The 26,030-nt window shown below is 35.2% G+C and overlaps 2 protein-coding genes across 3 annotated transcripts in view; one reads left to right on the top strand and one right to left on the bottom strand.

Annotated features, from left to right (window-relative positions):
• Positions 1–26,030, bottom strand: part of LOC306847560 (tRNA-dihydrouridine(47) synthase [NAD(P)(+)]-like) — a 356,345-nt gene that overhangs the window by 256,506 nt on the left and 73,809 nt on the right. The window lies entirely within an intron of this gene.
• LOC306847491 (sodium-dependent neutral amino acid transporter B(0)AT1-like) lies at positions 1,944–23,409 on the top strand (the record flags this gene model as incomplete). The annotated part of the gene is made up of 12 exons (XM_079381432.1): positions 1,944–2,148; positions 6,305–6,445; positions 7,339–7,476; positions 8,310–8,491; positions 14,085–14,195; positions 17,158–17,270; positions 17,353–17,481; positions 17,819–17,975; positions 18,059–18,263; positions 18,345–18,504; positions 21,746–21,908; positions 23,176–23,409. 12 exons carry the CDS (start codon positions 1,944–1,946, stop codon positions 23,407–23,409), a joined length of 1,938 nt encoding a protein of 645 aa, XP_079237558.1.

The following is a 26,030-nucleotide window of genomic DNA, read 5'->3' as shown; positions in this document are numbered from 1 at the left end:
CGAACATAAATGTATTTTGTAAATATGAACAAATTTTGATTTTGATGGCTGCAACACACTCCAAAATATTTGGGACAGAGGAAAAATAAAAGTGAAAAGGTTATAGAATATCCAGGTTATGAATTGGTAATAGTTCAAGGTATCATGTTTGGGTATAAAAGGAACATCTCAGTCTTTGCTAGCAAAGCTGGATCATGGCTCATGACTTTGTGCTAAATTTCATGAGAGAAGTGTCAAACAAATCAAAAATCACATTTCGCAGTGCAAAATTGCTTTTACTAACTACCACACGTAATATTGTGAAAAGATTCAGGGAATCCAGAGAAATCACAGTACATGTAGGGCAAGGCAGGAGCCCTCAGCTTGACCTTTGACCCCTCAGATGGGATTGCATAAGAAACCATCATGCTGCTGTGTTAAATATAGCCACATGGGCTCAGGAGTACTTCAGAAAACCACTGTCATTTACCACAGTCTCCTGCTGCATCAAGAAATGCAACTTGAGTCTCTGCTACTCTAGAAGAAAGATATACATCAATTCTATGCAGTGATGGACCAGGGCTCATCTCAGATGGTCAAAAACACAGTGAAAATATGTGCTGTCCTCAGATGAGTCCACATTTCAACTTGTTTCCGGGAAAAATGGATTTCGAGTTCTCAGTCTCAATGAGGGACCATCCAGACTTTCATTAGCGGCAGAAGCAAAAGCACACATCTGTCATGGTAGCTTCAGAAGTCTTGTTTCAAGCGAGACGGGACCAAAATTTTGCTTGCAGAACAATTAGTATCCTCAATTAAACATTGTAATTAAAAGGAAGGTTGATGTGACAGAGTGTTAAACATGCCTCTGTTCCAAGTTTTTTGGAGTGAGTTACAGCCATCAAAATCAATTTGTTCATATTTACAAAATACATTTACGTTGGCCTGTGAAAACTTTGGAAATCTTTGCTTTGTACTTTCGGCAATTAAATAAAAATTAAAGAGAATTAACAAATCACAAATTCTTGATTTTATTGCATTTTATAAAATGTCCCAACTTCTCTGGAATTAAGGTTGTAATATTTATTATTTGTAGTAAATATATATATATATATACACAATCCTCTATAAGTACACAAGTTTGTATGCTTGTTGTTCAAAAAAAAAAAAAGCCCAAAACATTTACTATGATATAACAAAAAATATTATTAAATCAGTAAAATCAGTGTTATATAAATATTTAAAATATTTAATCTGGTTAAAATTGAACCTGGATTGATGAATGCTGTAAGTTTATGTATTGATACCTGATGCATAAATATCAACAAAGTGAATGTTATTGTAAAACGTTGCTGATATATGAAACTTTAAAGTTGCTTTTATATGGTCAAAAATAAAGCACAAGCAGTTAACTATTATGATGATTTCTAAGTGAATATGTGTTAAACTGTAATTTATTTCTGTGATCAAAGCTGTATTTTCAGCATCATTACTCCAGTCTTCAGTCACATGATCTTCTGAAATCATAATAATATACTGATTTACTGCTCAACAAACATTTCTGATTATTATCAATGTTGAAAACAGTTGTGCTGCCCAATATTTATGTGAAAACCGTGACACATTTTATTTTTCAAGATTCACTGATCAATAGAAAATTCGGAAGAGCAGCTTTTATTTGAAATAGAAATATTTTGTAACATCATAAATGTCTTTACTGTCACTTTTGATCAATTTAATGCGTCATACTGACACAGAACTTTTCTCTCTCTCTGTGTGTGTGTGTGTGTGTGTTTGTGAGAGAGAGAGAGGGAGTGAGAGTGAGAGTGTGTAGATATGGGAGGAGATGTCAGTGCTAAAGGTCAGCATTTGCATGTTGGAGTCAGTATTTATTGACATCTCCAGCCATCACCCCATCTCTTCTCTTCTCACCCCTCTCTGTGGACAAACCCAACACAGCAGACATGAAGCTGAAGCTGAAGCTCCCGAACCCGGGTCTGGATGAGCGGATCCCGTCTCACGCCGAGCTGGAGAAGCTGGAGGTGGAGGAGGCTGGAGAGCGGCCGCAGTGGGACAACAAAGCCCAGTACATGCTGACCTGCGTGGGCTTCTGTGTGGGGCTGGGGAACGTCTGGAGATTCCCGTACCTCTGCCAGAGCCACGGAGGAGGTGAGCTGAGAAACAACATAAAGTCACTCTCACGACATCAGATCAACAGTCTGCATCTGCAGGATCTTACGCATTTTAGTGCATTTCAAATTTTTGCGCATTTGGATGAAACAGTTTAACATAAACCAACAAATGTGATGCATATTTGTCAGTCATACATAAAAGAAATGTAAGATGTCTTCACTCAAAATTCATGCATTCAGTGCAGTATGCATTTATTCTAACTGCATAGAAACTGCATAAATTTGTTCATATCAAAAAATGCATTTAGCTCAAAATGGTTTAAGTTGGCACTATTCAGTACAAACCGGAATTTATTGATGATAAATATATATATACCTGTCTATTGTATATTTAAAACACATTCAGTTTATTAGCAATATTATAGAAATCTGACCTGTTTCATTTATGTATGACTGATAAATATGCATCACATTAACTAATTATTTTTTATGCAATTCAAATACATTCATCTTAAATTTATCAACATCATTCACTAACAAAGCCACATGGTCAACAAACGTCTGTCTACCACTAATATAAAGTGTGTTTGTGCATCTTTATTTACTATAAATGATATTTGATTTGATGTATATCTAATATAATGACATGCAGAAATTTATAAGTGTCAGTAAAGTCTTTTATGATTTCGCTCATTTAGTAGCAGTGCATTCAAATGTTTTGTAGGTGTTTTTTTTTTTTTTTTTTTGGGAGAATGTAAATTTTGGAAAAATATCTATGTATTTAAAGTGATTTGTCCAAAACTGTTTCTGAGAATAATCAAATTATACAAGCAATTAATGCCACTGCGTTTTAAGATTGAAGACAAAAGTGATTCTGTTTCATACGCATGTGATACAACCACAGAAAGATCACTATAAACTCCCTCATAAAACCCCAAACAGTATAATGAGCTGAAAGCAGCCTCTTAAAACGATTGTAGTTAAACATTAATTCAACATCAGCAGAGCAACAGACGCTTCCACTGTAAACGAAGCCGAGATTTTCCATGCTATTAAAACGTGATGGAAGTTTCCATTCAGAAAATGTATAATTTTTATGGTGTGGGTCAAACTGACCCTAATTGGATTCGATACAATTCACACACAAACAAGAAAGATAATAACACTGGTATAAAAATGACTTAAAAGAAGAGATCATGAATTAAAAAAAACTGAATGCTTAAAAAAAAAGGTATTTTCCAATTTTCTCTCAGAAATTACTAGTAAATTTGACAAATAATTCAAAAGACACAGCAAATAATTGTGAAATTGTAAATTTTGTAGTATTTGTTGAACACACTAAATATTTTTTACAGTGCATATAACAAATATTTTTTCATTAATTATTAATATTATGAACAGCATTTTAGGCACTTTTTAATACTCAAAATCTTTTTTTTTTTAAGTGTAGAAAAGCACTTTTTTTCAAGTGCTTTGCTGAAGCTATAAGTGAAGTATAAATACCCTCAGAGGGTAGTTGAGAAACTGACACAACAAAATACAAAATACAAAAAAAAAACCATCATAATTGTAATTTTGTACACACATTCCAGTGTCTAAATTCTGCAAGCATGTCCATGACCCTAAATGAGAAAAAGTCACAAAAACAAAGAAAAAATTTAAAACAATAGAGAAAAACATCACAGGTTAACGAGTATTTCCGACAACTCACATATCGATGAGGAACGTAATTTAAGGACTGGAGTTTCAGAGCAGATCTCAACAATGTCTCAAACTGTGCTCAGATTTGTATAGAAACTAAAGTCTGCAATTAAAAGTCAGATTTTGACATGATATCAAACATTTCTTATCAAATGATCTGAGGTGCTCCACGTTTATTTTATATCGACTTTCATTTCTCCTGAGGATTTGTTAGGAGAATCATCTGACACATCAGTGAAACAAAGTATCTGAGCTATGAAAGAGCAACATCTGGGCATTCGCATATTCCACAAGAACAGTTTCATAAAGATCCTACGCGAAGTGACAGAGCAGTTTCTTCAGAGGGGTAAATGTGTTTCTTCAGGTGTATACCGCTCGTTTTCCTAAAGCGCACACTCACCTTCACCTTAGACTATAATCATGTGGACTTTCGAAGCTTTGAGCTGATAAGGGCCACACGCAGAGGGTCAAACACTCAGATAAAGAAGCTGATATTGGCTGACATCACTTTGTTTTAGTATGACACTGCAAAATACTGCGAGCACTTAAATGTACAGTATATTATTATCCACACAATAATGAATGTAATATAGCACCATGGACAGAAAATTTAATTAGGTTCTATAGTTTGATTTGATGTCACAATTTAATGGCTATACATTTTTTTTTAAACGGTTATAAAATGATTTAAAATAAAGTGTTATATAAATCAATGTGAATGATATATAAACAAAACCCTCAGTAAAAACCTTCAGAATATAAATAGGAATAAAACTGCTAAGTGTGGTGTATGTAAGTGCTGCTGAAGTGGAGAAAGAAACTCTTTAAGGAAATGCAGTGTAATGGAAATCTACAGTTTCAAACAGATAAAGTGCAATAATAAAACCAGGCAAAACACCCTCAGAAAAAAGCCCTCATTAAAAGCTTTCAGAATATAGAGAGGAATAAAACTGTAAAGTGTGGTGTATGTAAGTGCTGCTGAAGTGGTGAAACAAACACTTTAGGGAAATGTATTGTAATAGAAATCTACAGATTCAAACAGATAAAGTGCAATAATAAAACCTGGTAAATGATGTATGAAAAAAACCCTCAGTAAAAACCTTCAGAATAAAGATAGAAATAAAACGGTAAGTTTTAGTGTATGTAAGTGCTGCTGAAATCGAGGAAAAACTCATTTTGAGAAAATGGCCTTTTAAGATACTGTAATTAAAATCTATAGACACAAATAGATAAAGTGCAATAATAAAACCAGCGAATGACATATGAACAAACCCCTCAGTAAAAACCTTCAGAATATAGATAGAAATAAAACTGTAAAGTTTGGTGAATGTAAGTGCTGCTGAAGTGAAGAAAAAACTTTTTAAATAAATTTTTTGTAATTGAAATCCACAAATGCAAATAGATAAAGTACAGTAATAAAACCAGCGAATGAAATATAAACAAACCCCACAGTAAAAACCTTCAGAATATAGATAGAAATAAAACTGTAAAGTTTGGTGAATGTAAGTGCTGCTGAAGTGAAGAAACAAACTTTTTAAAGAACTTTTTTGTAATTGAAATCCACAAATGCAAATAGATAAAGTACAATAATAAAACCAGCGAATGAAATATAAACAAACCCCACAGTAAAAACCTTCAGAATATAGATAGAAATAAAACTGTAAAGTTTGGTGAATGTAAGTGCTGCTGAAGTGAAGAAACAAACTTTTTAAAGAACTTTTTTGTAATTGAAATCCACAAATGCAAATAGATAAAGTACAATAATAAAACCAGCGAATGAAATATAAACAAACCCCACAGTAAAAACCTTCAGAATGCAGAGTAAGTATAAAACTGTAAGTTTTGGTGCATGTATGTGCTGCTGAAGTGACGGAGAAATTTTTTTTTTTTTGAGGAAATGGCTTTTAAAGATGTATTGTAATTGAAATCTAAAGTCGTGACGTATTGTCAAGTATGGTGACCCATACTCGAAATTGGTGCTCTGCGTTTAACCCATCCAAGTGCACACACACAGCAGTGAGTAGTGAACAAATCCACACACACACACACACACACCGTGAACACACACCCGGGGAGCAATTGGGGGTTCGGTGCCTTGCTCAAGGGCACCTCAGTCGTGGTATTGAGGGTGGAGAGAGCGCTGGACATTCCCTCCCCCCACCTACAATTCCTGCCGGCCGGGGCTCGAACTCGCAACCTTTCGATTACGAGTCCGACTCTCTAACCATTAGGCCACGACTTCCCCCTGTCTACAGATGCAAACAGATGCTGCTGCACAATTACAGAATTTTGCTATCTATATTCATACTGTAGGACAACTATTGACTCATTTGTTACTATTTTTATTCCTCAAGAGGATCTTTAAGATAAAATTTTGTTGTAATAATGTTTTAAAACGATTTAAAATGCTGTTTTAATTATAGTCGTGTGCTGTAAAAATGAATAAACAAGAGTTTGTGTTGCTGAAAATAAATGATCTCACCCATTTTCAGGAGCGTTTATGATCCCGTTCCTGATTCTTCTGGTTCTGGAGGGAGTCCCGCTGCTTCATCTGGAGTTTGCCATCGGTCAGAGACTCAGAAAAGGCAGCGTTGGTGTCTGGAGATCCATCAACCCGTATTTAGTTGGAGTAGGTGGGTATTAAGGCAAAACACAGGAAAATAATGTAATAAATGTTGACTAATAGATCTCACCAAGTACCATTATCATATATCATAGTACATTTATTTTGTATTACAAGTTTTCTGAAATACTATGTTCAAAATTACAAACAAGGCATTATCTAAATAAATATGTACTAATTTGGATACATTACCAGAACAAAATCCGTATAATTCTTGTTTGATGTTTTTGAGTTTTTCCAGAGGGGCTTTTGGATTTCACTCCATGAATCAGAAAAAACTTTTTAGGAATTAAATTAATTGTTTTTAGGAATAAAAAGTTGAACAAATCATTGTGAATGAAATATGAACAAACCCCTCAGTAAAAATCTTCAGAATAGATAGGAATAAACCTGCTAAGTTTGGTGTATGTAAGAGCTGCTGAAGAGAAACAAACTCAAAGCCTTAAGAAATATGTACTGTAACTTGAAATCTACAAATGCTAACAGATAAAGTTCATTAATAAAATCAAGCGAATAATGTATGAACAAACCCCTCAGTAAAAACCTTCAGAACACAGACAAGAATAAAACTAAGTGGAATATAAACTAAAATGGAGAAACAGACTTTTGAAGATTTATAAGTAATAGAAGTCTACATACAGTATGTGAATAGATAAAGTGCAATAAAATAAACACTTAAATATGTATATTGGATGTTTTCGTTCCACTAGTCTGAAGAAATGTTATTGAATCGAATCAAAATTGACCAATGCATGAAAAAAAACCCCAATGCTTAAAACCTGATCACAGTAAAACAGTAATAAATCCCAGACCTCCTGTATTAAAACTCTGTATAATGTATCAGCTTCAGTCTCTCTGGGGATTATGATGAATGATGTGACTGAAAGTGCTTCTCACTCACAGGCATCGCCTCCATGCTGGTGTCCTTCATGGTGGGGATGTACTATAACACCATCATGGCCTGGGTCATGTGGTACTTCTTCAACTCGTTTCAGAACCCTTTACCCTGGAGTCAGTGTCCCATCAATGAAAACCGGACAGGTACAGACCACCAGGATTCATGTCAATTTGTTGTGACGTTACTTCATGTGGCTCTTTAGTTACCTGACTACACACAAAACAAACAAACAAACAAAAAATCTTTCAATTAAAAGTAAAAAATGGCAAAAATGCCTTTCTGATTCAGTATATTTCCAGTACAAATATTTAAACATTCTTAAATAAAGTCACTATTACATTAGAAGCACAGTTACTTAAAAACATTATATATATATCTTAAGTCTATGCTTAAAACAAGAAAACATATCTGCCAATACAGCAAGAAAAATAAACTTAATTCAATGGGAAAACAAGTATTTTTCACATATGTTTTTGTTTGTTTGTTTTGTTTTAAGCATAAACTCACTTTATTTTGATACATTTTTTTAAAAATAAGACTTACTTAATTAGTCGTTATAAGACTTTATACGTTTTTCTTTGCAAATAAATGTATATTGATTTAAGTTTTTTTGTTTTGTTTTTATTTGTAATGGCAAACAAGACAAAACTACTGAGTAAGACTAACTTTTTATTAGGTCTATGCAAGCTGCAGGATCTTAGTGTAAAATCTATTAGTGTAAACATGCTTATCTAATAAAAGAAATCATTGTGTTTTTGCCTTTTCCTTTTTCTTACTGTTATTTATTTTATATTACATTTTTTAAATTGTGTGTAAATTTCTGTAATTTAAATGTTATCAATGCTTTGTCAATGTAAAGCCATTTATGACGCCAATAAAGCTACTTGAGTCCTGATTAAATAACTGGAGTGCATAAAGATGGCGAATATCCAAATCCAGGTGTACTTACGCATTGGTGGTGTGTGTCTGTGAACAGGGTTTGTGTCTGAATGTGAGCGCAGTTCTCCGGTGGATTATTTCTGGTACAGAAAGACGCTGAACACCACGCCTGTGATCGAGGACTCTGGAGGTCTGCAGTGGTGGATCGTCTTGTGTCTGTTCTGCGCCTGGACTCTGCTGTGGGTTTGCTGTCTGAGGGGCATCGAGACCACTGGGAAGGTACATCTCCATCACGTTTACACTTTTTCCTGAGCTCATGTCTCTGTCCCTTTGAGATAAAGGGCCAGTTCACCCATAAATTATCATTCATTTCTCTCTCTTGTCGTTCCAAACCTGCATGACTTTCTTTCTGCTGTGCATATGGAGAGCTATATTTCTCGTGTTTGTTTATTCATAGAGTGAAAATCACAATATCTTTTTCTGTGTTTTGCGTAAAATTAAAGGTTTGGAATGACATAATCCTGAGTTGTATAATGTTCCAGATCAATTTGACCCGAAGTTTAGAGTTGTCAGAAACAGTGGTTAACCTAGTATTGTTTTTATTGAAATGTTTTTATCCAAATGCCTGCAAAATTTCAATATTCTGATATGTTGTGGGAAGTGCATACGAAATTTCAATTATGTTTGTTTCAATTATGAGTCAATTACACCCACAAATTTAATGGCAGTTGCAAACAGCCAAAATATCTTAAAACAATTATACTACTAAACTACTACCTTCTTTATTTCTGCATTTGAGCTTCTTTTCAAAGAAATGTAGTTTTATCAGTTCATGCATGTTAATCTTACTGGAAAATGAACTTGATCTTGCCATTGCTAGTACCATGATATACTGTTTAAGCTTCAGGAAAGCACAAAAATAAAATACAATAAAAACGTTTTAAAAAGTAAATTTATAAAAATGTAAAATAAATGGTTTTACTTTAAAATAAAAAATATAGAATTTATAATATCCACATTTTGTGAAAAAGAAATGTTTAAAAATTATTATTATTCAATTCAATTCAAGTTTATTTGTATAGTGCTTTTTACGATACTAATCGTTGCAAAGCAGATCTACAGGAATTTAAGTTTCCACAATATATTTATATATTGCAGAACCTTAATATATTTGACTTATGGCAAAATTTGGTAATTCTGTATGTTGTCTGAGCGTTGGCATCCTCTGAGGTCCTCTGAGGGGTTGGCATTATCTTTTCTCAGGTGTTCGGTCATCTCAGATCATTTAAGGGTTGGATCCAGACTGAAGCTTCTGTCATTCCTAGTTACCACGGGATGTTAATCAACAGAGAAACAAATAGAGACATAATTAGCGTAGCTGCTGTTCCATCTAAGCAAAAATGATTTGTTCAACCCAAGCTAAAGAATAATAATAATGTACATTTGATCAGATATAACTGCAGTACAAGATTATAAGATGCATTATGTGAATGCTTGGCTAAAGAGATGTGTCTTTAATCTAGATTTAAACAGAGAGAGTGTGTCTGAACCCCGAACGTTATCAGGAAGGCTATTCCAGAGTTTGGGAGCCAAATGTGAAAAAGCTCTACCTCCTTTAGTGGACTTTGCTATCCTAGGTACTACCAAAAGTCCAGAGTTTTGTGACCTTAGGGAGCGGGTTGGATTGTAGCGTGGTAGAAGACGAGTTGGGTACGCAGGAGCTAAACCATTTAGGGCCTTATAGGCAAGTAATAATATTTTGTAAATGATACGGAACTGAATAGGTAGCCAGTGCAGAGACTGTAAAATTGGGGTAATATGATCATATTTTCTTGACCTGGTAAGAACTCTAGCCGCTGCATTTTGGACTATCTGTAGCTTGTTTATTGAAGATGCAGGACAACCAGCTAGCAGTGCATTACAATAGTCCAGTCTAGAGGTCATGAATGCATGAATTAGTTTTTCTGCATCAGAAACAGGCAGCATGCTTCGAAGCTTGGCAATGTTTCTAAGATGGAAGAATGCTGTTTTTGTAACATGGGAAATATGATTTTCAAAGGACAAGTTGCTGTCTAATATAACACCCAGATTTTTGACTTTAGAGGACGTAACAGTGCATCCGTCTAGTTGTAAATTGTAATCCAAGAGATTCTGTGTACTGTTTTTTGGTCCAATAAGTAATATCTCTGTCTTATCTGAATTTAATAGGAGGAAATTATTGGTCATCCAATCTTTAAATTTTTTTACACAATCTATTAGCTTAGTTTACAAGTTTCATCTGGTCTTGTTGAGATATATAGTTGAGTATCATCAGCATAACAATGAAAACTAGCAGAGGACCTAGGACAGATCCTTGTGGTACTCCATACTTTACTGGTGATAATTGTGATGACTCTCCATTTAAATGAACAAAGTGGTAGCTATCGGACAGGTAGGATCTAAACCATCTTAAAGCCTGTCCTTGAATACCAGTATAGTTTTGTAATCGATCTATGAGTGTGTCATGGTCTGTAGTGTCGAACGCAGCACTAAGATCAAGTAATACTAGCAATGAGATGCAGCCTTGGTCTGAAGCAAGAAGTAAGTCATTTGTAATTTTAACAAGTGCAGTTTCTTTGGTGAGGCCTGAAACCTGACTGAAATTTTTCATATAGGGATAATTTTTTTGCAAGAAGGAGCACAATTGAGCAGACACAACTTTTTCTAAAATTTTAGACATAAACGGAAGATTTGAAATGGGTCTGTAATTTGCCAGTTCATTAGAATCTAGTTGTGGTTTCTTAATAAGAGGCTTAATAACCACCGTAATTCACCAAGCATTGTTTTGCTTGACTCCAAAAGAGTTTATTAGGTCAGTAAACGCAAGTCCTAACGCATCATTTGTATTATCAACGTGAATGTTAAAATCTCCGACAATTAGCACTTTATCAACATTAACTATCTGAGAGGAAATCTACAAATTCTTTTAGGAAATCTGTATATGGCCCTGGCGGTCTATACACAGTAGCCAGAGCAAGAGACAGGAGAGATTTCTTTTGCATATCTAACAGTGTAACATTAAGCAGAAGTATTTTGAATGAGTTAAATCTCCTGTATCCTGTTTTCTGAGTAACATTGAGAATATCACTATATATTGTTGCCACACCGCCGCCACGACCAGTCTGACGGGGCTCATGTTTATAACAGTAGCTTGGTGGAGTAGACTCATTTAGACCAAAATATTCATTTGGTTTCAGCCAGGTTTCAGTCAGGCAGAGTACATCAACATTATTATCTGTGATCATTTCATTTACAATAACTGCTTTGGGTGCGAGTGATCTAATGTTTAGGAGCCCAAGCTTTAAAAATTGTTTTTGTTCATTTAATGTAAATTTTGACTTGTTTTTTCTGAAAGCAAAGACAATCATTTTTACTTGTCTAGAAAATCCTTCTTGATTTAAGATTTATTTGATATTTTGGCTGGAAACAAGACAAAAAATCTAAGAAAAGCATTTTTGCAGTGAAAAAAGCAATGTCCCTCACTTTTATTTCTTTTACTGCTCCAAATCAATCAGTGACATCAGCATGTCCACGTGCAGCTGTGTTAATAACCTCGTAAATATACAAGAACATTAACCCAGGGTTTACAATGTGAAATCTCGAAACCTGCCTACCCCAAATGAATTACTAACCCTCAGTAACGTATTGGCAGTGCATCACATCGAACGAGATAACCCAAGGTTAACCCAAGGCCAGATATCTGGGTGTGGTTGTTCTGGTTAAGCATTAGCTAGCACACAGACTGACGTTATGGTTAAAAACAGCCTGGTAGTTTTGGCCAAGACAAGATAAAACTCATAAAACTGATAATCGGAGGAAAACGATACAATCTCTGCTTATGTTTTACACTATTATATAAAGAGCACAAAGGGCAGCGAGATTCGGGCCGCTGTAAAGATATCACAGCGACAAATGGCTGTAATGGCATCATTGATAACAGACAATTTTCTGGTAAATTATAGGATGCAACGGTAAGAACAGAAAGGGAATTTCCAGCTCTCATTTCATCCCAAAATCAAAACAAAATATGAAATTACAGTTTGCATGAGGAGAGTGAAGCCTGTTCTTAAAGCCATTCAGATTTGTTGCATTGTGACATTGTTTTCATCACACTGAAACATATTTACCACCAAACTCTTATATATATATATAATTATTACATAATATAAAACACACACACACACACACACACTACTATATAATCCAAGGCATCAGTGCTTTCTCTCTTCACTCTCAGCAAAATGTATATATATGTCAGGGGCCTTTTCCTCAGAGTATATACAGTGCCGTGAAAAGGTTTTTGCCCCTTTCCTGTTTTTTTAATTTTTTGCATATTTGTAACACATTTTAATATTACACAAAGATAATGCAAGTAAATACAAAATGCAGTTTTTAAATTATGATTTCATTTATTAAGGGAAAAAGTTGTCCAAACCTACCTGGCCCTACATTAAAAAATGAATTGCCCCCCTCCTGTTAAATCATGAAAGAACTGTGATTAACCACATTATTTTAGAAAGCTGAGTTCAATTTCACTAGCCACACCCAGGCCTGATGTCAGCCAGACCTGTTAAAGAAATCACTTAAATAGAACCTGTCTGACAAAGTGAAGCATACAAGAGCAACACATCATGCCGCGATCTAAAGAAATTCAAGAACAGATGAGAAACAAAATAGTTGACATGTATCTGCGGCTAGAAAGGGTTATAAAGCCATTTCTAAGGCTTTGGGACTCCAGCGAACCATGGTCAGAGCCATTATCCATAAATGGAGAAAACATACATTTGAACTGTGGAGCCAGGAGTGGCTGGCCTACCAAAATTACTCCAAGAGTGCAACGAAGACTCATCCAGGAGGTCATAAAAGAACCCAGAACAACATCTGCAAGCCTCACTTGCCTCAATTAAGGTCAGTGTTCATGATTCAACAATAAGAAAGAGACTGGGCAAAAACGCCATCCATGGCAGAGTTCCCAGGCAAAAGCCATTGCTGACCAAAAAGAACACAAAGACTCGTCTCACATTTGCCAAAAAATATCTTGATTATACCCAAGACTTTTGGGCAAATATTCTGTGGACTGATGAGACAAAAGTTTAACTTTTTGGAAGGTGCATGTCCCGTTACATCTGGCATAGAACCAACACAGCATTTTATAAAAAGGACATCATAACAACAGTCAAATATGGTGGTGGTAGTGTGATGGTCTGGGGCTGCTTTGCAGCTTCAGGACCTGGATGACTTGCCATAATTGATGGAACCATGAATTCTGCACTATATCAGAAAATCCTGAAGGAGAATGTCTGGCCATCAGTGTGTGACTTCAAGCTCAAGCGCACTTGGGTTATGCAGCAGGACAATGATCCCAAACACATCAGCAAGTCCACCTCTGAATGGCTCAGGAAAAACAAAATTAAGGTTTTGGAGTGGCCAAGTCTAAGTCCAGACTTAAATCCGATTGAGATGCTGTGGCATGACCTTAAACAGTTCATTCATGCTCAAAAACCCTCCGATGTGGCTGAATTAAAACAATTCTGCAAAGAAACAAAATTCCTCCACAGCGATGTGAAAGACTCATAGCCAGTTATTGCAAACGCTTGATTTGTTTGATGATCTGAATCATTTGTGTGTGACAAATATGCAAAAAATAACAAAAATAAAAACAGGACGGGGGCAAAAACTATATGGGATGTATGGGAATATGGGATAAATATGATTTTTGTCATGTAAATTAATGTCATAAATCCTTTTCTTTATGCTAAATATTATTTCCACACATGATCTGGGCAGGTTTCAGACTCTGTGTTGAGGGTTTGCGATGTTTCTTTCTCGTCAGGCCGTGTATGTGACCTCCACGCTGCCGTACCTGGTCTTGACCATCTTCCTGATCAGAGGACTGACGCTCAAAGGCTCTGTCAGCGGAATCAAGTTCCTCTTCACTCCCGACGTAAGTCTGACACAAACACATCCAGCTGACCTCACTTTACGCAGCTCAGTCATGCATGTTCAGAAAGAGGAAATCTGCCATCATCTCCTCTTCATAGTGCCGTCCAAAACATCTTCATGGAAAACCCAGATGTTATATGACAGCCAGCAAACTCAAGAAGGAACGGGAAAAAGCAGCTTAAAGTCTTCCTGAATTCAAATTTAACTGTTTTACTTTCATTATTCGACTGTTTTATTAAAAATAATAGAATTTTATATGTTAAAGACACATAAATAAACAAACCCAAAATGAAACTCCACAAAACAAGATATTTTGAAGAAGGTTGGAAACCAAACGATTTCGGATCCTATTGACTTTCATAGCATTTTTTTTTTGTCCATAATATGGAAGTCAATGGGTCCTGAATATGTTTAAAGCCCACAATTTTTCAAAATATCTTTGTAGTGTTCATTAGAAGAGAAATACTCGTTCAGGTTTGAATCTTAGTAAATGATGAGAGAATTTTATATTTGGTTTAACCATCCCTTTATTTATTAACCGAGTCTAATATTTAGACATTGTTTAGGTTTTTGTGTAGGTGATGCAGCCTTTCTAAAACCGTGCTAATAGTTCACAAAGTTTAACAGTGGTCAACATTAACCTAAAGTTTAAGGCAAAAAATTCAAAACTAATAGATTTACACAAGAAATCACCATTGGGATTCATGGAGATGCTTCCCAAAATCCACTGCAAACTCACAAAATACAGCTATTTCCATCACATTAAAGAGGTTAAACTGCTCATGAATGACATTTCCAGCAGAATACATGAGACTGCAGCGCTGTGAGATCCAGTGAGAAGCACTTGAATTCAGCGAAGAACACAAATGACTGGTATAAACTAGTATCAGTCGATATCAGTCAACTGATATAAACTAGTTTAAATCCAGATAAAACAGCAGAACACTGTGTGCATCGAGACAGAAGGCTTTTCAATCTACAAATCGCCATTGTTTACCATGGATTTACTGTAGTAACACTCACTGCACCATGGTATTGTGGCAGAAATGTGGGATATTTATATCAAATTTATTATATTAATGTAGACGTGTGTTAAATGTATTAAAGGAGTAATGTAATTACAGTATATAATAAATGTATTTAGACTACTGTTTTTCATATAAATAGGCTAGAAACCATATTGTTGCATTTTTACTTACTTTACTTTACTTTTAGTCATTTAGCAGACACTTTTATCCAAAGTGACTTACAAATAAGAAAAAGTAACTAAAACTAAAAGTTAACTCTCTGTAAATACTCTATACACACTTATTTAAGAATTATTTTATTTTACCACAGTATTGAGGTGCTATATGTGTGGCTTTAACTCTGGTTATCACGATGTAAATGTATGCTACTATTGAAGAACAATGCATATACAAACAGTCAGAAAAACTTAATTTCACCATATAAAAAAGATGGTTGTTGCAATTTTTACAGATGTTACTGAATTTGATAATGAGCATAAATTTACATCTGCATCCTAACTCAAACTACTACTGCCAACTCAGTGCCAAATGTGCATTTCTAAGAGACAAAACATGTATATTATTATCATGAAAAAAGGTTGGGAACCACTGCTCTGCATCAAAGGGCAGTCAACATCTTCAGTCAACCTTCAGTGATTATAGCAGCAGTTTTTGGGAAAGACTGTTATGGACCGACATGTATGTAATATATAATAAATATATGCAATAATCAGGGCTGGGTAGTAATTGATTACATGTAATCTGGATTATGTAATCATATTCCGAAAATGTTGTATTTATTAATATAGATTATATTACATTTTAAAATACTCGTAATCAGTCTACAGTTACTTTTTTGCATATATTCACACAATAGCAATAACTTATTCATAACCTTTTAAAATTTTCCCTTCTAAAATGCCTACATGACATGCAGGTAAACAAAACATTACATTTTTAGTAAGTGTTTTATGTTGATTGAAGTTATAATATTTTATTTTTCATTAAACTCACAAACCCCTGCAGTTCCTTCACGAACCCCAGTTTGGAAAACCTTGACATAATGTAACACATTTATAACATTTTAATATCAGTATGGTGCGTCCAACATTTTCCTATTTAAATCAATGTGATAAACGAGTTATGTTAAAGGTAATCTGAAAGCAATCTAAAAGTTTTCTGATTATATTAAAATGTGTAATATAATAGATTATGTTACTAACTACAGATTTTGTCATGCAGTTTGGAATCAGTAACAGATAATCTACCCAGCTCTGCTAATAATATGATAATATATGACGATGCACAGTGTTGGGGAGTAACTAGTTACATGTAACGGAATTACACATAATAATAATTACAAATATATGTGTCATTAAATTACAGTTACTTATGAAAATGTTAACGATTACAAAGGGGTTTGCATCTGAATATTTTCATTCACATACAGATTCGATTGATGTCTTTTGCAAATTGCGAAATATGAGACACCGATGTTTCAGGAGTTTAGGACACATGCTCATTCAATAACTGTTTTATCTGTTTATGTATATGCTTTAACAGTTTTTTTCCAAGGCATTGATAGATCCAGTGTTTCCTGTCATAGCAGTATCATAGCCATTTAAACTATGTCTTGTTATGATATTAAATCTGTATTTAACCTCAGGATGATCTCAATGTCTTGTGGTGGCTGTGCTTTAAATATTAATGAACCTTAATTGAAATGATGACGGATTCTGAAAGGCTGACAGTAATCAGTGTTGAGTTCGACTGTAAGGTTAACCTGTTTAAATGATTAACATTGCATTTTTTAGCAATTTAGAAAAGTAATGTAATCAGTTACATTAATAAAGTAACTGAAATGGCTACACTACTTATTACATTTCAAATAGGGTAATCTGTACCCTATTACATTTCCAAAGTAACCTTCCCAACACTGACGATGTATTTGTGTAGTTGGACGAGCTGCTAAACCCGGCGACATGGCTGGACGCAGGAGCGCAGGTGTTTTACTCCTTCTCTCTGGCGTTTGGAGGACTCATCTCCTTCTCCAGCTACAACTCAGTCCAGTCAGTAACTTCAGCCTTTGACAGCTGCTGAGTCTGTGTTCAGTATAATGATTTTAATAACTGCTCCCCTGTGTATCTGCAGTAATAACTGTGAGCAGGACGCGGTCATCATCTCCATAATCAACGGCCTGACATCCATTTACGCAGCCATCGTGATTTACTCCATCATCGGCTTCAGAGCCACGGAGAGGTTTGACGACTGTCTCAACGGGTGAGTTTCTCCATCTCAAACCGCCAGCAGAGACACTGAGATACTCTGTGTGCCATCTATTGATCAGGGTCAGGAACAGATCACCCAAGCGACTCAAAATAAATAATTTATAATATAAAATATAATAATATATATAAATATGTTGTGTTCAGAATATTAATATAATATATTTTTTATTCAAATTATTTAATAATATTTACTTTTCATATATTATTATAAAAAATAAATATATGTCAAAACTAAACGTATAAACAAACATTTAATCAATATATTAAAATATGTTTTTTTTTTTTTAAGATAATTTGCTTGAGTTGACAGTGCTGTGGTTTGTTCACAGTAACATCCTGACGCTGATGAACACGTTTGATCTGCCGGAGGGAAACATCACGGAGAGCAACTATGATAGTTTTCTTCAGCATCTCAACAGCACAGCACCAGCCGTCTTTCAGGAGCTCCATCTGAAGACCTGCGACATACAGACGTTTCTCAGTCAGGTCTGTGTTTCCTTCTTTTATTGGGTGCTTCAGTTCTCTCAGAGGCTCTTCAGGCTCATTGACCCGTCCTGTTATCTGCACAGGGAGTAGAGGGAACCGGTCTGGCCTTCATCGTCTTCACCGAGGCCATCACTAAGATGCCCGTCGCTCCTCTGTGGTCAGTGCTGTTCTTCATCATGCTCTTCTGTCTGGGATTGTCCACCATGTTTGGCAGCGTCGAGGGAGTCGTGGTGCCACTGCAGGATCTGAACATCCTACCGAAGCGCTGGCCAAAGGAGGTCTACACAGGTACAGGCACACAAACGTTATAATCTAGCCGTCTCCATTGATGATCACACGTGAAGGTCTCGATCTGTGTGTGTGTTTCAGGTCTGGTGTGTTTCGTCTCGTTCGGTCTGGCCATTATCTTCGCTCAGGGTTCAGGGGAATATTGGCTGGCTCTGTTCGACAGCTTCGCCGGATCCATTCCTTTGCTGATCATCGCCTTCTGTGAGATGATGGCTGTATCCTACATTTATGGCATCGACAGGTGATGATTGCATGGCAAATCTTTCCAAAATTGATTTTAATTAAGGTGTTATTATTTTTATTTTTATTAATATTTATTACATTTTTTAACATTAAGGTTGTATATTTGATCTACGCTTAATTATTATATACAGGTCCTTTTAAAAAAATTAGCATATTGTGATAAAGTTCATTATTTTCTGTAATGTACTGATAAACATTAGACTTTCATATATTTTAGATTCATTACAACACAACTGAAGTAGTTCAAGCCTTTTATTGTTTTAATATTGATGATTTTGGCATACAGCTCATGAAAACCCAAAATTCCTATCTCAAAAAATTAGCATATCATGAAAAGGTTCTCTAAACGAGCTAATAACCTAATCATCTGAATCAACTAATTAACTCTAAACACCTGCAAAAGATTCCTGAGGCTTTTAAAAACTCCCAGCCTGGTTCATTACTCAAAACCGCAATCATGGGTAAGACTGCCGACCTGACTGCTGTCCAGAAGGCCATCATTGACACCCTCAAGCCAGAGGGTAAGACACAGAAAGACATTTCTGAACGAATAGGCTGTTCCCAGAGTGCTGTATCAAGGCACCTCAGTGGGAAGTCTGTGGGAAGGAAAAAGTGTGGCAGAAAACGCAGCACAACGAGAAGAGGTGACCGGACCCTGAGGAAGATTGTGGAGAAGGACCGATTCCAGACCTTGGGGGACCTGCGGAAGCAGTGGACTGAGTCTGGAGTAGAAACATCCAGAGCCACCGTGTACAGGCGTGTGCAGGAAATGGGCTACAGGTGCCGCATTCCCCAGGTCAAGCCACTTTTGAACCAGAAACAGCGGCAGAAGCGCCTGACCTGGGCTACAGAGAAGCAGCACTGGACTGTTGCTCAGTGGTCCAAAGTACTTTTTTCGGATGAAAGCAAATTTTGCATGTCATTCGGAAATCAAGGTGCCAGAGTCTGGAGGAAGACTGGGGAGAGGGAAATGCCAAAATGCCTGAAGTCCAGTGTCAAGTACCCACAGTCAGTGCTGCTGGTGTTGGTCCACTGTGTTTTATCAAGGGCAGGGTCAATGCAGCTAGCTATCAGGAGATTTTGGAGCACTTCATGCTTCCATCTGCTGAAAAGCTTTATGGAGATGAAGATTTCATTTTTCAGCACGACCTGGCACCTGCTCACAGTGCCAAAACCACTGGTAAATGGTTTACTGACCATGGTATTACTGTGCTCAATTGGCCTGCCAACTCTCCTGACCTGAACCCCATAGAGAATCTGTGGGATATTGTGAAGAGAAAGTTGAGAGACGCAAGACCCAACACTCTGGATGAGCTTAAGGCCGCTATCGAAGCATCCTGGGCCTCCATAACACCTCAGCAGTGCCACAGGCTGATTGCCTCCATGCCACGCCGCATTGAAGCAGTCATTTCTGCAAAAGGACTCCCGACCAAGTATTGAGTGCATAACTGAACATAATTATTTGAAGGTTGACTTTTTTTGTATTAAAAACACTTTTCTTTTATTGGTCGGATGAAATATGCTAATTTTTTGAGATAGGAATTTTGGGTTTTCATGAGCTGTATGCCAAAATCATCAATATTAAAACAATAAAAGGCTTGAACTACTTCAGTTGTGTTGTAATGAATCTAAAATATATGAAAGTCTAATGTTTATCAGTACATTACAGAAAATAATGAACTTTATCACAATATGCTAATTTTTTGAAAAGGACCTGTATTAGGGTTATACATTTTATATATTTTTTATGTTTTTCTTATTATAATATCCTATTTCAACATATATTGAATTTGATAAAATCATAATCAATATATTAAATAAAAAAATAAACATTTTAATGTACATCATTTATATACATTCAACATATTATAGTCAACATTTGAAGTGGATCAAAAAAATTCATCAAAGTTGTCCTAAGACAAGAATGCATTTTGGTTTAGGACAACTTTGTATATATATATATATATATATATATACACACACACACACACACACACACATACATATACATATACATATATATTATTAGGGCTGGGCAAGTTAACACATTATTTTCATGTTACCGCATTAATTAACGCTCACAATTATTTTATCGCGAGGGAAAGATGCTGCTGGGCAACATGGCCCATTCATGGTACGGCAGCAAAGTTCCTTGATTATTACGCTGGAATGAGAGTATAGTTCCTAGCCATATCGGCCTAGAAAATCACAACTTTTCATTTTCGGTCAGTCTTACGATGTAACTACAGAAGAGTCAATCTTTAAATAGAAAAATTATCCAAACTCTTTGGTCATTTCTGAGCGAGATGCTAATGGTCTAATCCAGGGGTCACCAAGTTCACTCCTGGAGGGCCGGTGTCCTGCAGAGTTTAGCTCCAACCCTAATTAAACACACCTGAAGCTGCTAATCAAGCTCTTACTAGACACACTAGAAACGTCCAGGCAGGTGTGTTGAGGCAAGTTGGAGCTAAACTCTGCAGGACACCGGCCCTCCAGGATCAAGTTTGATGACCCCTGGTCTAATCCGATTCAATGATCTATGCCCGGAGACCCGGAGATCGGCTGAATGGATTCAAAAACGGTAAAACTCAACTGTTTAACTCTAGGGGAGTTGTAAAATTTGCTTTTCATTTTATTTAATCAGGGACAATGCTATGTAAAATGCATCAGATTTAGCCAACACTGGCTAATTTTCATCCGTAGTCCCCTTTGGCAGGTTATTAAAAACAAAAAAACACTCCAAAAAAAGTGGAGTGTTCCTTTAATTCACCCTTATGTCCCTACTCATACTCTAAGATCGAGTTGCATTACCTCAGTTCAGACTATCTAGTGTGTGTAGCTCCTAAACTCTGGAACAAACTTCCTCAAAACCTCTGTGCTGTCTCTTCACTCCAGACCTTTATAACTGATCTCAAAACTCACTTATTTACAACATGCTTTGTTTATTGATTGTCTGCCTCATTTTTCAGTTCCATGCTTGCTCTCATTGAAAGGCGCTATATAAATAAAGCATTATTATTATTATTATAGACTCAATTTATAAATCAACATTTTAGTTTAAAAAATAACTATTTTACTGTATTCAATATGTTTATTAAACACATACCTACATATAGATAGACAGACAGATACACACACATATTTATATAAGAGAATATATGTAAGAGATTGACAGCAGATTATTAAGAGTACATAAAATGAAACTGACTTCTTGATATTTATGTGTTGACTCGGTGCAGATTCAACGACGATATCAAGTTCATGATCGGACACAAGCCCAACTTCTTCTGGCAGGCCACATGGAGATTCGTCAGTCCGCTCATAGTGCTGATCATCTTCCTCTTCTACTTCGTCACCACCATCAGCAAAGAGCTGACCTACATCGCCTGGGACCCGCTGTCGGTACGCACATCCCACGGCACGGCTGCCTTCACTTCTGTAGGGAAACTAAGAGAAATGGACAACAGATCTGCAGGATCGAAAATATTCCTGTTATGACAGATGTTGATTTCTGGACAAACACCCAGAAAACATCCAATAATTTCTGCTATTTTAAGAAAGAAGAAAATACATTATCGTTAGACTTTTTTCTCTAAAAATACACCAAAGTCTTTGAAAACTTAATTTTCTCTGATCAATAAACATGCATAATTTAACAAATAAATAAAGCATAATAAATCAAATTAAAAGCTAAGAATAATAAATAACAGTGTAATGCATAAAGTAAGTAATGCATAAACATATATTGTAAACAAGTATTACATACTTATGAATTCATAAATATGCATAATAAACTAATATTAATATGCTCAAATACATATTATAAATCATATAAATGATTAGGTAATAAATAAGAGTAATAAAATAAATGCATGAGTAATGCATCAATTATAAATACGAAATACGAGTAATACAGAAATATTGATAATATTCATAATAAATACATAATAAATAAATACAAATAAAAAATGAGAGTAATAAACAAATGCATAATACATTAAAAATAGAGTAATAAATAAATGTGTAACAAATAAATAAAAATAAATATGAGTAATACATCAATACATAAATTAGAAATATGAGTAATGCATAAATAAACATGAATAATAAATAAAATAAATGTATAATATATAACTTAATAAATGTGCAGAATAAATACATATTATAATATATAAATACTTATAAATAATAAATAAATGCATAAGTATATAAAAGTTAACAAATATGCATAATATATAAATGTTTAATAAATAAATGAACAGAGTGATACATAAATATTAAACTATTAATAAAGATGAGAAATTAAGAAAGAAAGAAAGAAAGAAATAGTAATAAACATAAGTGTGTAATGCACACACAAGTAAATAGATTAATAAATATGAGTAATAATTAAATAATCAAACAATTCACAATTTACAATTTAACCAGCAGAAATTAAATTAATACAAGTCATGCACAATTAAATGTTTAATAAATATGAGTAATACATAAATAAATAATTTGAGTATAAATACAGATGAATAATAAATAAAAGATTAAATGAGTACTTAATAAATACATAAATATGACTAATATGTAAATATGAATAATAAATATCACTAATAAACAAATATGTGTAATACGTAATCATGTGCTGTTAGCTCATTATATTCATGATGATTGTCTCCAGGTGAATTTCCCCACGCTGGTGACAAAGTCGTATCCGGACTGGATTTACGCCATCATCTTCATTCTGGCGGGTGTTCCAGTGCTGGCCATTCCTGCGGTCGCTCTGTTCAAACTCATCAGAAACCGCTGCTGTGCTAAAGAAGAGAAACACATGGCCGTGGAGCCGCTCTACTCCATATCTGAAAAAATACAGATCCCCGACGAGCTCGACCGGACGAGCAGATCCCTCCACTAGCACACGGGTTCCAGTCTGACCTGCAACATCAGGGAACAATCTAGAAACACAGAACAGATGTTTACAGATGCGATTTGCACTGACAGGTCTTCATACTCTTGTGTTGTTTATATGTATTTATGTGAAGCAGTTCATGTGCACCTTTTTATTGTCTTAATGAAGTCACTGAAGGTAAACAAATAAATAAACATTAACAAGTCGACACACATTTCTGTAAACGATAATTAGCCAGAAAACAGTGCCTTTTCTGGCGGCTTCATGTACAGTGAATTCAAAGACTCTTTTTTTTTTTTTAATTTGTGAAGTACATTTATCTGAAGGTAATTTGAATCATCATTTTCATTTAAAACGCATTTAGCTTAATGCTTAATCTCTGATAAAATACTGTTGTTTTGTCAGTGTTTATGTGCATTATTGTGAATATAATATATATTTACATGCACATTGTCTTATAAATGTAAATCTATTATAAGTATTTTTATGATGTGTTTTTGTTCTTCTTAACAATGCCAGTTTAATAATAAACTAATTTTGTCTGTGTACAATGTTTGCATTTAACGAAGCAGTAAAGATATCCACTCTGAGCTGATAACACTCAAACATATCTCAACATAACCATAATACTTTATGCACATGAGTGTGCATAAGTTAGAATATCATTCATAATTCCTACATTATTAATATTTAGCCAAAAGAACCTGAATGTACACAAATGTTTTTTAAAACTTAATAAACCCACAAATAAACATATGGACATGAGTTATTATAGTTACAGTAACTATAACTAATTGCCAAAGCAACTCTCATTTAGTTTTACTTCTATTAAATGAACTAAAACTATAACAGAATAGAAATACAGAAATATATATACACATTACACACTCACCACACACATATATATTGTTCTGTCAAGTGATTAATCGCGATTAATTGCATCCAAAATAAAAGTTTTTGTTTACATAATATGTGTGTATACTGTGTATATTTATTATGCATATAAAAAATACAAACATATGCATGTACTGTATATATTTAAGAAAAATATGTGGTTTACATATTCAATATATTTATATATAATATAAAATATAAGAATATAAATATATAAATGTATATACATGTAAATATGTTCAAAATATATACTGTATGTGTGTGTATTTATATACACACACATACACACACGCTCAAAACTGTGGAGATGATAGTGGACTTCAGGAGAAACCCCCCTACTCTCCCCCCACTCACCATCATGAACAGCACTGTGACTGCAGTGGAGTCATTCAGATTCCTGGGCACCACCATCTCTCAGGACCTGAAGTGGGAGATTCACATAGACTCCATTGTCAGGAAGGCCCAGCAGAGGTTGTACTTTCTTCGCCAGCTGAGGAAGTTCAACCTGCCACAGGACTTACTGAAACAGTTCTACTCTGCCATCATTGAATCCATCCTCTGCACCTCAATAACTGTCTGGTTCAGCTCAGCTACCAAATCTGACCTCAGAAGACTACGGAGGGTAGTCCGGACTGCTGAGCGAATCATTGGTACAACCCTCCCCACTCTCCAAGAACTGTACTTATCCAGAGTGAGCAAAAGGGCTGGTAAAATCACTCTGGACCCCTCACATCCAGCACACTCCCTCTTTGAACTGTTACCGTCTGGTCGACGCTACAGAGCTCTGAGCACCAGAACGACCAGACACAGGAACAGTTTCTTCCCTCAGGCAATCCATCTCATGAACACTTGACAATAAAACGTGGAACACACAACTCTATTATACATCATTATTCATCACACATACTTATTTTTTAATTTCAAATTTGCACATATCAGACCTGTACACACATAATTGTCTATATTATATATTGTGTTTTTGCACATTGCCTATTTGTATATTTGTATAGTATTCTTTTATTATCTGTGTCCTGTCCTGTTACTGTCCTTCTGTTGCACTGTGGAGCTTCTGTCACTACAACAAATTCCTTGTATGTGTAAACATACTTGGCCAAGTAAGTATTGGGACAGTAAAGACATAATTGCTCTGTTTGCTGTGGAATCCAAAAATCTGTAAATATGATTAAAGATGAATATGAGACAAAACTACAGAATGCCACATTTTATTATTGGGTGATTCAACACATAGATGTTTTACCAGCTAAGAGTTTCATCCCTCCTCTATCTGATGTGAGCATAAGTATTGGAGCAGTTGCCTCACAGGTCTGTCTAAGTGATCAGCTGTGTCCTGTTGCATTAATTCTTCAGATATAAATCGTCTTGGGCTCCAAATACAGCCACTGCATCACTACACTTAAAACAATACATTAGGCTACACAAACAAATAAACAAACATCTCAGTAAAACCTCAATACAAAATCACTTACTACTATTTAGTGACTTAATTGCCAAAGGAATGAACGAATTCCTAAACCTATTAAATCTGCACCTCCTTCAAAATGTGTGTTGCATTGTTTAAGATCTTATATGCCTCTCTTAGCAATGATTTTTCAAGTGAGGTCTGGAGATAAGAATGTTCCTTTATGCCCATGGTCTTTATGGCTATTTGAATAAGCTGTGTAAGCTTAGTCTATAACTGCACTGTCAGATTACAGTACCATACCAAAGATGTA

This window comes from Barbus barbus (genome assembly GCF_936440315.1).
Source record: "Barbus barbus genome assembly, chromosome: 27".
NCBI classification, from domain to species: Eukaryota; Metazoa; Chordata; class Actinopteri; order Cypriniformes; family Cyprinidae; genus Barbus; species Barbus barbus.
Note: the sequence above shows the minus strand (reverse complement) of the source record. Positions and strands in the feature narration are given on the sequence as shown.